At 44.7% G+C, this 12,418-nt stretch overlaps 3 protein-coding genes across 3 annotated transcripts in view; 1 reads left to right on the forward strand and 2 right to left on the reverse strand.

Moving 5' to 3' along the window:
* megf6b (multiple EGF-like-domains 6b) overlaps positions 1–3,325 on the reverse strand; it is a 46,816-nt gene extending 43,491 nt beyond the window's left edge. The window contains exons 1-3 of the mRNA XM_067245926.1: positions 3,312–3,325; positions 2,878–3,012; positions 1,796–1,905 (exon numbers count right to left, since the gene is read on the reverse strand). Of these exons, the coding sequence (XP_067102027.1) occupies positions 1,796–1,905; positions 2,878–3,012; positions 3,312–3,325 (259 nt within the window). The remainder of the gene's footprint in view (positions 1–1,795; positions 1,906–2,877; positions 3,013–3,311) is intronic.
* A 2,558-nt stretch (positions 3,326–5,883) lies between these two features.
* Positions 5,884–9,165, forward strand: akr7a3 (aldo-keto reductase family 7, member A3 (aflatoxin aldehyde reductase)). Its single transcript, XM_067242202.1, has 7 exons — positions 5,884–6,206; positions 6,521–6,708; positions 7,126–7,230; positions 7,398–7,494; positions 7,733–7,832; positions 8,241–8,370; positions 8,641–9,165. The coding sequence occupies exons 1-7, from the start codon at positions 5,906–5,908 to the stop codon at positions 8,800–8,802; spliced, it is 1,083 nt and encodes a 360-aa protein (XP_067098303.1). The 5' UTR covers positions 5,884–5,905; the 3' UTR covers positions 8,803–9,165.
* A 71-nt stretch (positions 9,166–9,236) lies between these two features.
* On the reverse strand, positions 9,237–11,816 carry mrto4 (MRT4 homolog, ribosome maturation factor). Its single transcript, XM_067242214.1, has 8 exons — positions 11,707–11,816; positions 11,206–11,264; positions 10,964–11,067; positions 10,680–10,761; positions 10,501–10,568; positions 10,122–10,273; positions 9,789–9,865; positions 9,237–9,645 (listed from the first exon to the last, which is right to left on the reverse strand). Exons 1-8 carry the CDS (start codon positions 11,732–11,734, stop codon positions 9,499–9,501), a joined length of 717 nt encoding a protein of 238 aa, XP_067098315.1. The 5' UTR covers positions 11,735–11,816; the 3' UTR covers positions 9,237–9,498.
* Positions 11,817–12,418: the final 602 nt, after the last annotated feature.

Raw genomic sequence — 12,418 nt, forward strand, 5'->3', positions numbered from 1 at the left:
AGGGTGGTCCCTGTCTGGGCACAGGATAGACCATGCTAAGAGGTTTATGGTCGATTCCAGTCAGGACAGTACAGGGATGCCCATGCTGTTTGACCAGGGGCTGTTCCAGGGGTGATGCCTCAGGTATGCAGGCTATGCGATGCGGATCAGGGCCTGTGAAATCCCATCAAAGGGTCCAGGCCAGGCCCGGGAGGGGCAGAGCGGGGCTAAGTCTATCCCCGCAGAGATCAGCCTCTGCCCAGTGATGGCTGGAAACATCAGCCAGTTCCAGCTCTACTGTTCCCAAAGAGCCTTCCAAACCTCAGCCAGAGGATTACGCAGCAGAGGATCACCACAGTGGCTCTGTGATATTCTTCCAGGACTTTTCACATGTGTTCCTCTCCTTGTGGATCACAGCTTCTGTGTTTAGGACCCAGACCATGGTTGATTGGTTGATTAGTTGGTGGTTGGATGGATGGATGGTTTGTAATACTTAGTGGGTTCGTTTGTTGGTTGGTTGACTAAGTTGATAAGTGGATTGGTTGGCTGAAACTCCAGTTCTACCCGTTGCTACAACCAGAAAGGTGGGAACACGAGGGCATGACTTCAGAAGTTCCAAACCCTGTGGCTTCCACAGCCACAGGGTTCATGAGGGAAGAGAACACCATGAGGTGCTCTGCAGTCATGCAGAAACCTGAAAGACAGACAGGTCTGGAAGACAGGCAAGCAAACAGGCCGGCCATTCATCTGCAGACACCAGGGATGGGTTTCATTCCAAAATGTTATCCTCCCCAGGTGCCTACGGTGTCTAAGTAAAGGCCTCAATATATTGTCCACTTTTAGGCTTATACCTTGCAATGGGAAATTATACCTATTAGAGTTCACATTCACAGGATTGCATACAGAATTTGAGTAAATTATTTTATACTTGCCTGTCTGTGAAAGGGAGGGAACAGGGTACAGGGAAGGGAATACATTATTGGAGAGAAACACAGCCTACTCGGGAGCCCTGCTGAGCCAAGTGTGGCTGGACCGGGCCAAGAGTCCAGAGGATTACCTCCAGTCCGCTCACTCAGCACTTGCAACATGTCTCCATCCATTATTGTGTGTCGTCGATTGTAAAACATGACATCTCAGAGCACAAATCTCAACAGATGGTTGACGAGTTTACAGTAACATGAGAGCGTTGAAAAAAACACACAAAAATATGTTTTTGCTGCTGCTTCATTTTTTGTCCTCCCCAATCAGTTTGACAGCCATGAACATGTCCATTTTGTAGCCACAAATGAGACGCTGTGAACATGGAACTGTCCGACGACAGCTGCAGGATACCACATTCAACCAAAGAACCTCTTGACCTTCGACCTCCCCCTGACCTCTGCACTCCCACCCTGGCCGAGGAAGCCGCGGGTGTTTGAAACGCCCTTCCTCTCACCACCCTACTCACTATCACCTCCTTTCACGCCCTGTCCTCCCAGAAGACAGACTCCATTAGTACTTCACAAACCTCCTCCTCTGATAACTGATATCAAAGTAGCTGAGCTGCCTCCCTCCCTGGTACGTGTTCATAAGCTGCCCATCTGTTGGATCTCTGCGCCAGGAACATGAGTTGACTGTGAATGATATCCTAGATATACACGGCCAGCAAATTTCAGTGTTCATTTAACTCATTTAACACCACCATTTCACTCGTTGAACGTTTACACAGGTCCGCTCTCATGAGATGGACTTCTATAAACAATCCGTGTTAAATGAACACTATGAAAATGTGCTAATACTGTATGGTGCAACAGGGGAATAAAGTAGAAGAACTTACGATAGAGGCAGCCAGCCTCCCCGTTGAGCTGGGACCATCCGGGGCAGCACTTGTACACGGTCTGGTAGTCCTGTCTGTACACTTGTCTGTAGGCCGTGTAGTACGCCGTCCTGGTGTCAGAGGGACACAACATCATGATTCATGTGAATAGGCAACTACAAAGCACCCTGGGAAACTCTGTTTCTGTTTGGGCCCTCTGTGTGTGTGTGTGTGTCTGTGTGTGTGTGTGTGTGTGTGTGTGTGTGTGTGTGTGTGTGTGTGTGTGTGTGTGTATCCATGCATGCTCGTGTGTGTTCATGTGTGTGTTTCAGGGACTCTAAGAGGGAGGTCAGATCTCAATGACATAGTAGACAAAAACAACAAATCCAGTCCGATAATCAACAAACTCTTTTAAGTCCCCACTACGCCTAGTAATCTGAAAAACACCCCAGTCTTTCAAGTTGCTCTTTCAAAGTGTGAGACTGGCTGACTCTGCCTTGCAGTGTGGGTGTCTAACCCTTTACTTTACACCCCTCTTCTCCAGTCATTATGTCTTGTGGAAAAAAACTTTGTTTACGCTGCCTAATTGTGGCCCTGGGTGCCATCAAAGCAAGCTTTGTAACTGAGTAAATATATGGAGAAAGCGGGGCCAGGTGACAGAGAGAAACTCCTGAGATGTAGTGATGAGTAAAGGGAGGCAGGAAGAGGCTGGATAAGGGGAGGCTGGAGCAGCAGAGGCTGGATCAGGGGAGGCTGGAGCAGCAGAGGCTGGATCAGCAGAGGCTGGATCAGCAGAGGCTGGATCAACACTCTTCCCCACAGTCATACAGCTTCTCCCTGGAAATGTCCAGATTGAATAGGTGGCACACAAAGCTCGTCCTAGAGCTCTGGGTCTGAGTGCGTGAGTGAGTGTGTGACTCAATAAGGTGAGGGTGAGGAGTGAATAAATGAATGGATAGAGGGATGGTTGGATGGATGTGTGGTCGGGGAAAATAATAGTTCAATTGGTGGGTGCATAAAGGATGGATAGAGGAACAAAGGAGATAGTTGTATGACAGGTGGAAGGCTGCGTACGTATAGAGACAGACCACAGTCAGACTCACCTCCTCTCGTATCCCATGCACCAGCTTTGGCCCAGGCAGCCCTGCTTCCACACCTTGACCATGCGTGTGAAGGCCTGCACACATGGTTGCCTCTGGGCTACCAGCGTCACCTCCCGCTCCACGCACACGTTAGGCCTGCAGGAGGGCACAGGCGAAACACTTATCATGTCAAAACACAACCGCTGGGTCTGACGAACGAGCAAAGCGTATCAGACCGATGTTTTTGTGACAGTTAAGACATTCCAGCGAAGACAGATGGAGAAGGATTACATGGGGGGGGGGGGGGGGGGCTTCCACTGGAATACCCTGGTGGGAGATTAGGTGTGTTGAAAAATGACAGGCTGCTTATGAAGTCTGCTGTTGGCTTTAAAAAATACTTTAGGGGAATTCCTCATACTCTTCAGAAAGCTGGGCAGAGCAGCACAAGATACTACCTGCAGCCAAACATGTCCACTGGTATAGTACTTGAAGTGAAAGAAAAGGTTGGTATTATCGATTCAGAATTAGTGTACGGATACACTCTTCTCCAAAACTTTATTTAAGTTTTAAACTATACATTGTCTTTGGTTGTTCACCTGAATGTCAAAGATCTTGAGACGTCCACAAGGTCCAAGATTGTTTAATCTGCCATAAGGCCAAGGTGGATGGTGCTGATCCTACAATGTGATTTGGTTGCTGCTACTTAATTACTGTATTAATATTACAGTAGGCCATACATTTCATACTCAGATTTTTTTTCTATAAATATTTGGGAAAGCAGCACAATTCTTTGAATAAAACTATACTGTTAGAAGAGAACGGTGTACTCATCCTCAAATGAGAGATGTTTCTGAGGGTGCATACCTTTCTTTGAAATGCGACCAACACATCTTTGACCGTGCTTATTGTATGGATCTTGAACATTGCCACAATGTCACAATTCTTATTCTACCTTAGAAAAATGTGTTTACCGTATTTGTGGTAAAAAAAGAAAAGAATGCTCAATATTTTAAATGGGTGAAACACGTAGGCTACAGGTTAATGTGTACAAACATTTACATTATAAGAGAAATAGCGTAGATCATGTACAAAATATATTTCAGTTTACTTACATATAAGGCTGTAGATCCTTGCCATAACGGGACGATGAATGACCCTTATCGATAAATAACAAAATAATAGAAAAGAAAAGTATGTCCATTTTTCACGGCTTTTAACAAAGTAACTAAAGAAAAAACAGAATAATATCAAGGAAATGTATTCAGTTTGTTTCGTTTTGGGCGAAAGTAAAGAAATGGCTACAAAAGATCCAATATTCCCAGATCGCTGAATCTTTTAAAAGGCGCGCATCACTCCAGAGGCACGGGTGATTCCAGGACGAACGCAAAACTGTCCAACACCTTCTGGAAAACCCAAAGCCAATACATCCCGTCCTAGCTAGGAGGTGCATTAACACCTTATTGAACTGAACTCTTACGTTGAGTTATTGACCACCTACAGATGTTGAACGCACACGCGTGTGGTGGGAGTGGAGTGGTTTATAATGAAGATGTTGCCGTGAGCGCTTAGCGGGGGAGGGTGTCTCCTACGTTCACATCAGAGAACTTCAGATGGTGTGTGCAAGGTAGAATAAGTAAGTAAGACCTAGTAATTCAATTAGCATGGTAAATATGTATAGTTCGATTGTCAAATTCGACAGGATGGTGGCAATGCAACCGTTAGCCTGTCAATGTATGGATGTTATGTGATAGTTGAAGGCAGTCAGATAAGAAGTTTAGGTTGGAGATGGTTGGTAAAGGAAATAGTTGCTGTCTCTGGGTGGTGTGTGTGTGCGTGTGAGGTGTGTGTGCGTGTTGGGGGGTGGGGGTCAGACCATTCACCAGGTCACTCGGGAGGGTATCAGCTGATGCGGAGGTCGAGGGAGTCGGGAAGAAGGGTCGTGGGGGGGCACCAGGACTGAGTTACTGTTGGTCCCCTGACTAAGTGTAAATCACGTGGACTCCATGGCCTAGGTCATATGGGTCAAGGCTGGCCAGCCGTGATCCACATGCTGCCTTGCTCGGGTCGGTGTGTTCCGTGCATGTGTGCATGTTGCCTATAGCCTATGACACTGTGTGAAACGAGTGACGGCTGATGAGTCTTGAGCCAAACATGTTCCCTCGTAATAAAATCGGAATGTGGTTATTTATACCTTATTCAGTCACATCCCAGATGAAATGGTTAAAATGCGAAAACTTACGGTTGTCTGGTTTGTCTCTTCTCATTAGTGCCTTCAACAACGTTCACTTTCTTGATAATTTAAAGCTCCAAGTTGCATATGTTACAGCCAGACTTGTCAGGTGGAACGGTGAGTAGTTTATCTTCTATGTCCACCCATGTTGAAATTTCCTACCACTCTTTCACACTCTCCGACCTGGCGGTGGTGTTTTTTTGTGTGATTTATGATACAGTATGCACAGATGACAAGTTGATGGGTTTGGGAGACAAGATTATATGAATATATGAAAACTATGCAGGGGTTTGCAACATACCCTATAATTAATGCCACAGTAATATTTCCTATCAGTTGAAAAAAAAATAAGACCGAGCACTCACTGTAGAATATTACCCAGAGCCTAATATGCAGATGTGTGCTTCAACAAAGTTATGTTTTCCTTGCCATCTACTTCATGTCAGTGAAGATCAATTAAGAGCCGTGCATCGGACTAAACTGGAGTGAAATTATCATCTGCTGACACCCTCTGGATTTAGGAAGAACCACAAGCAGACAGACGATAACAAGGGGAGTAAGAAAATACAACCTACTCCGGATACGAAAACAGGTGAGTAATGATTAACAAAAGGATCAAGAGCCAAAAAAATCGATCTAGGTCATTGAACTACACACAACACTCATTTCGTTATTTAGAAATGAGCTAGCGGTGTTGTACGAGTAGAACAAAATATCAATTTGACTTCTACGATATCACATCGTTATTTTCTCACACTCCCTTACTGTAGATCTGAGTCCTTTGCCCCTCGTTCCGTGTTCAGCTGTCACGCGGTTATTATGCTTTGGGTTGCAAGAGTAGGCCTGTGTGGATTTAATCAACGACTTGTGTCAAGATTCAACCAGCTACCAGTGGTGCTAATCTCTCGTTGCAAAATGTCGTCGACCGGGTCTGCACAGACAAAGAAGCCCATTTCTCTACTAGGAACTATGGCATTTGGGGGGCGCGCTGACGCGACGCTAAGCCAAGAAATGGTCAAAATGTTTCTGCAGCACGGGCACAATGATGTGGACACTGCTTTTATGTATACCGACGGCCAGGCAGAAACAGTTATTGGTGAAATGAATCTTCCAAAAACAGGTAGCGATCATATCCTATAATCCTACATACCTACTTAGTTCAAGGTATACCAAGTATCCCTACTAGTTAATCTTTTACGGACAAAAAGCCATAATGTGGCTGAGCAAAATGTCACAATTATGCAGTTCATGACACTACGCTAACCCAACCCTAATCCTCAGACGCCACAGCAGCTGCACCGCAATACACTAGTTGCATGGCCACTTGACGTGACAACACAACTCAGTCTGTGATGTCTATGAATGCATTCTGCAGAAAACAGCTTTAAGACGTCATCTTGCGATTCACGTGAAGCGTGTTTCTTCTATCTGCAGTGAGCATTGCCACCAAAGCCAACCCCTGGGATGGGAAGACCCTGAAACCTGAGAGTGTTCGGTCCCAGCTGGACATCTCCCTGAAGAGACTGAAGACCGACTCTGTTGACCTCTTCTACCTCCACGCCCCTGACCACCAGAACCCCATCCAGGACACCCTGCGGGCCTGTGATGAGCTCCACAGAGAGGTACCTCAGGAGGGAGGAAGAGCCTTCTGCTACTCACCCAGTAACCATCCACCCAAAACACTCTGTTAGGCTGGTCCAGACTGGGTCTTTCTCAAACCTGGTGCTCAGGGCCCACACTGCACTGCATGTTTTCCTTGTGGTTCAAATGAATGTGTTGTTATCAAGCTCTGTAGAAGCCTGATGACGATCCATTCATTTGAATCAGGTGTGTTGGAGCTGGGAAACGTCTCAAACATGCAAGGCAGGGGGGCCAGAGGACCAGATTGAGAAAGGCTGCACCAAAGGATCATGTACTTCAGTTTGTCAGCATCTTCTTCAAAACGGAAAATAGCTTTTCAGGCCTTTCTTCCTATTACCATGAACACTCCTTATATGACTATGTACTCATGCCCTTCTGTTGCACCGTCTCTCCTCCAGGGGAAGTACAAGGAGCTGGGTTTATCAAACTATGCCTCCTGGGAGGTGGCTGAGATAGTGTGCATCTGCAGACACAACAACTGGATAGTTCCAACAGTTTATCAGGTAAGAAAGCAAAGGCTGCTATACAAACATGTTTTCTTCATGTCTTAAGTTCCATACATTTGGTGATTTGGCAATCTTTCAAGAACACCTGAGCTACAAACCAACTTTTTGGTTTATTTTTTTGCATCCGTTTGTTAGTGTACTCATGTGACAGTCCTCCATGACAGGGGATGTACAATGCCACCACCAGACAGGTGGAGACAGAGCTGCTTCCATGTCTCAGATACTGCAACATGAGGTTCTATGCATACAACCCTCTGGCAGGTATGTTTATCAAACCTTTCTCAGATCTGGAAAGTTTCTCATCAGCTTCTACCAATCACATACTTCATATGAAGTAGGCCCCTCCTGAGTGTGACCACTGAGATGACTTTATACAAAGCTTCAATGCCAGAGTGTGACGAAAGAAAATGCTTCATACAAAGCACCATCAGCAGTGTCAACATCATCACACGTGATCAGTCAGACTGAGACTAACTGCTGTGTGTTTTGTTTCCGTCAGGGGGTCTCCTCACAGGCAAGTACCACTTTGAAGATAAAGATGGCTCTCAGCCTGCAGGACGCTTCTTTGGAAACAACTGGGCGGGGGCCTACAGGGACAGGTGAGGGGGTGATGGGGGTTCTGTTAACCAACCAAGCACTCTAATCTTGCATCACGTATTGCAGATGTAGTAGTTTGGTTATGTCTAAGAGTGATGGAGATGAAGGCAGAGTTAGCGAGTGCGCACTGAGAACATAGTGTAGCTTCTCAGCACGTACTCAAATAGCAATGGTGAAACCCTTCCGTATACTGGATGTACAGGGGGTCCGATGGCTGAGCGGTTAGGGAGTCGGGCTATTAATCAGAAGGTTGTTGGTTTGATTCCCGGCCTTGCCAAATGACATTGTGTCCTTGGGCAAGGCACTTCGCCCTACTTGCCTTGGGGAAATGTCCCTGTACTTACTGTAAGTCGCTCTGGATAAGAGCGTCTGCTAAATGACTAAATATAATGTACACCATGTGTTGTCAGGTACTGGAAGCAGAGCCATTTCCAGGCTATAGACCTGGTCATGAAGGCCATGGAGACGGCTTACGGAGCAGACAGACCCTCTATGACCTCAGCTGCACTCCGATGGATGTACCACCACTCACAGCTCAGGGTAACCACACACTCACAGCTAGGTTAACCTCAAACACACACACACTGCTTAGGGTAACTTCAGACACACAACTCAAGGGTAACTTCCCACAATGCACATTGTAACACTTGACAGAAAGGCACCTTGCTGCTATCATACTGTACATAGCAATTCTAGAACCTTTGATCCAAGTGCCATCAATTCTGGTGTATGATGTGGTGGGCTGTGAATGTCCACCAGTGTTGACAGAAATAGCTGAGGAGGGCTGTGATGTATAATGTCCTGCCCCAGGGGGATCTGGGAGATGGAGTCATCATTGGCATGTCCACCATGGAGCAGCTCCAGCAGAACCTGTCGGCTTCGGAGGAGGGTCCCCTGGACCAGAGGGTGGTGGAGGCCTTCAGGCAGGCCTGGGACCTGGTGGCCCACGAGTGTCCCAATTACTTCCGTTGAAACACCACCTCCATGACTACCATTCAACTTCTCTAGAGATTAGTGTTGTCTTGTTATGGGGAAATATTACATCTAGCCAAGACATTGACTTATTACCATAATTGCCTTTAAACTTTTTATGCAATTTTCACAGTGATCAGTATTGAGATGTTGCTATGCTAGAAGTATAGAGGGCAACAAAATAGTTTTGGTGAAGCTGGGGAGAGAAAAGCACATATTAAAAATGTAACCTGTAATTTAATGGTTGGCACTTAATTGTAAATATTCACATTTACAAATAGACTGTTTTCAGGGGAAAATCTTTTTTCTGGAGGCTGTGTCTTCAACTGTAATAAATTGAACAGTGTAATAAGTGTGCTAAGAATAAGTTGTTTCTTCTTAGTGATACCAAAATGATTTTCCTGTGAACACAACTACTAAGTATATCCAACATGTCAGAATCCTTTCCTTTATACAGCAAACATCAGCTACATAAATGCATTCCATTGCCCAACACAGATGTTCAGTTTTCTGTTTTGACAGAATATATTGAAAGCACATTGTGAACAGACATGATTTCAAGGACAGTTTGTCCCTGACTCAGCATTTTACGGGCAATATGCAAACCAGATGCATAAAAATGCTTGTGACGGCTGGCAAAACAGGTTATTTAAAACATTTAAACAAGGTCTGAAAAGTCCAGTGTTCTTTGATCTTTCATTCTCCATCGTCTTCCTTATCTTCATTTTCCTGCATGGCGTCTTCGTCTTCCTCCTCAGCCATCTTCTCAAAGTCGTTCGATTCAGAGTTCCACATGCACTTGACTAGCAACTTGAATTCAGCCATCTCAATACCAAACAGTTTCTACAATGGACAGAAGAGAATATGGTTCATAACGACCTATTGATTCATGACCCCCACATTCCAATAGTGATAGTTATCATGAAGCCTCATCTGTACAACAAAACAGTCCAACATGGCTGGCTTGGCTGAATGACTTGGCTTACCAGAATACGAGCCTGCTCGGGTGTTAAGGCGTCGCCCTCCTTGCACACTTGGTGCTCTTTCAGTAACGTCACGACTCCTGGAAAAGATTCACATTTATTCCCTTTAGCACCTTTATCAATAGCGACGTACACAGTTCATATAGTGAGTACAGCAGATCTACGACTAGATGCACGGTTCTGACAGTGTTGGTGGTTAGTGTCGAGGATCGGTCCATAAGAACAAATTAGTTTACACGGGAACTATGACACAGCACTAAAATATGTGGTTGTTTGTAATCTAACCCTAATCTGCAGTGAAGGGCTGGTGGTCCTGTGAGCCGAATGTCATCCTACCCTTCTTGAGTGCGGTGGGGAGGCCCAACTGCCTCAGCTGGGGCTCCATGGAGTGAGGGAACTGTTCCAGGGGTCCTTCGTCAAGTGTTACGGCCATCTGTGCCTTATTACCTGCCCGCGCAAAATCTGTCTCCTTAAAGTGACTGAAATACCTATGAACAAGACCAGACGGAAAACACAAATGAGGCCAATGACTAACGGGTTCAACATAATGGACATTGACGTACAGGTTCAATTTAACGAGGTCCTTGTATTTTGTCTGCCTTGTATATCACACACAACATAGATTCAAGGCAGACCATGAATAAACTCCTAACATTGTCATTACTCCTGCCATTAGTATCCATTACTGATGCGTAAACAAGCTAAGGATACTTACTCTTGAACTTCTTCCTTGGTCTTATTTGTGAATAACACACCCACTTCGCCTCTCAGAAACCTGCTGACCTATGAAAATGAACAATGCCAAAAAATATCAGTAGTAAGCAAAAGATCAAAATGACTTGCTGGTAAACATTCATTCACAAACTCTTATATTCCCAAGCTTCACTTTCTTACCTTATGCAAATTGTCTTTGTACTCATCTGTGGAGTTCCTTCCGATGGCGATCATCATCACTTTGTTTTTACCAAAGAAGAATCTGTGGGAAAGATGACACAAACACAGTCAACTCCATCTGCAGGTGACACTGTCACAACTGCCTAACTACAGGGAAATTGAGGGATGGATGGGTGGGTAGATGGATGGGTGGGTGGGTAGATGGATGGGTGGGTGTGGAGAGTCGGGATTCAAGGGAAGTGTGTAAAATTGAGAACCTAACTGTGGCATGGCAGGCTCTTTACCTGCTGTGTTTCCAGGCTGTTCTGATGTCCTTGAGTTTGTTGTTCCTCATGTTAGCCACGGAAAACACAAACATGTGTTTGTAAACGTCCACACATTTCCGCAACTAAAAAAATCAGGTATTTGTCAGTGAGGAGGTGAAAGGTTTCTAGCTGAAATATCCTGTAAATGAGCTGAAACTACATTGCTGTTTACATTGAGGATAGAATTAATGCAAAGTACAACACGAATGCAACAAACTTACCTCTTCTATCAAGTTCTGTTTTGTTTCCAATCCCTTCTTGGCTGTCTTCGTAAGCGAAACTGTAGGACAACGTTAGAATATCTTTAGTCAGATTTCCAGGCATACGCTTGCATGTCTGTTCATGCGCTGTCAGCTCCTGCAGCGCTAAAAAGATGTCAGCAGCGGCAACTGGCTGGGTAGCTAGCACAATTGCAGTGTTATGAATTGAGCTTATCTGTACCTAGCTTCTAGGTCCACCGAAGAACATATAAAAAGGAGGTTATCGTGTTAGTTAAAATAAATTGGTGGCCAGCCAATTGGGTAGCCTACTCAAAAAGTTTCCAACTTGGTACTAGATCGTATTAGCTAATAGCTAGCCTAGCTAGCTGGATAGATGTTTTAATGTAGGCCTAGTTGTACGTTACATATCAAAATGTTACATAGAATAATCATTTATAATGTCGCATGTGAGATAGAAACATGTTTGATTCTGAATGTTAGCACATTTTTCACAAAACTTACTTTTCTTATCTCTCTTTGACTTCGGCATGGTTCTCACGTTGTAGAGCAAGACATGTGGAGAGAACGGACCCCAATGTTTCTATCCAGTCCACAGAATAAAGCTGTCCTCGTCTGCCTGACAAAAAACACTGCGTCCTTCAGCAGATGAGCCGGTATATTAATTGATTCTAGAATAGCAATCTTAGGAAAATATATTTGACTTGCTTTATAAACATAATGAATAGCACAATTAACTTGCAAACACAGAAACGTAGACAGTCAGAAATTAGGCTTAGCTTCCTAAAATATTGATCGGGGATCGATAGTTATCCATGGATTAATTAAACAGGGTACGTCTCAGTCACAGATACTTAAAACATCACAATTAATATTCAACATTAAGCAATTTCACTGAATTATCTTCACGAAAAACGTCCCATTCTCACAAACACAGGGTCTGCCTTAGCCCCATTTATTTCCCCCAGGAGATGGAACCAAAAACTCGGAAGAAAGTGCGACACGCAAAAGACTCCACTAGCGTTGTTACCACCTCCTTGTCAATTATTGATTGTGGTTGAGACTGCATTTCACAAATTAATCTGCAGGATCACATATGATCATTTCAACGTGCGTTCAAATGGCGTAGGGGGTTTAGAAACATTCCTAGGCAATAGAGCAATGCAAACTAAGAAGTTTGATATTGGCAGGGAGAGAGAGAGAGAGAGCGAGAGAA

Source organism: Osmerus mordax, chromosome 1 (assembly GCF_038355195.1).
Source record: "Osmerus mordax isolate fOsmMor3 chromosome 1, fOsmMor3.pri, whole genome shotgun sequence".
Taxonomy (NCBI): Eukaryota; Metazoa; Chordata; class Actinopteri; order Osmeriformes; family Osmeridae; genus Osmerus; species Osmerus mordax.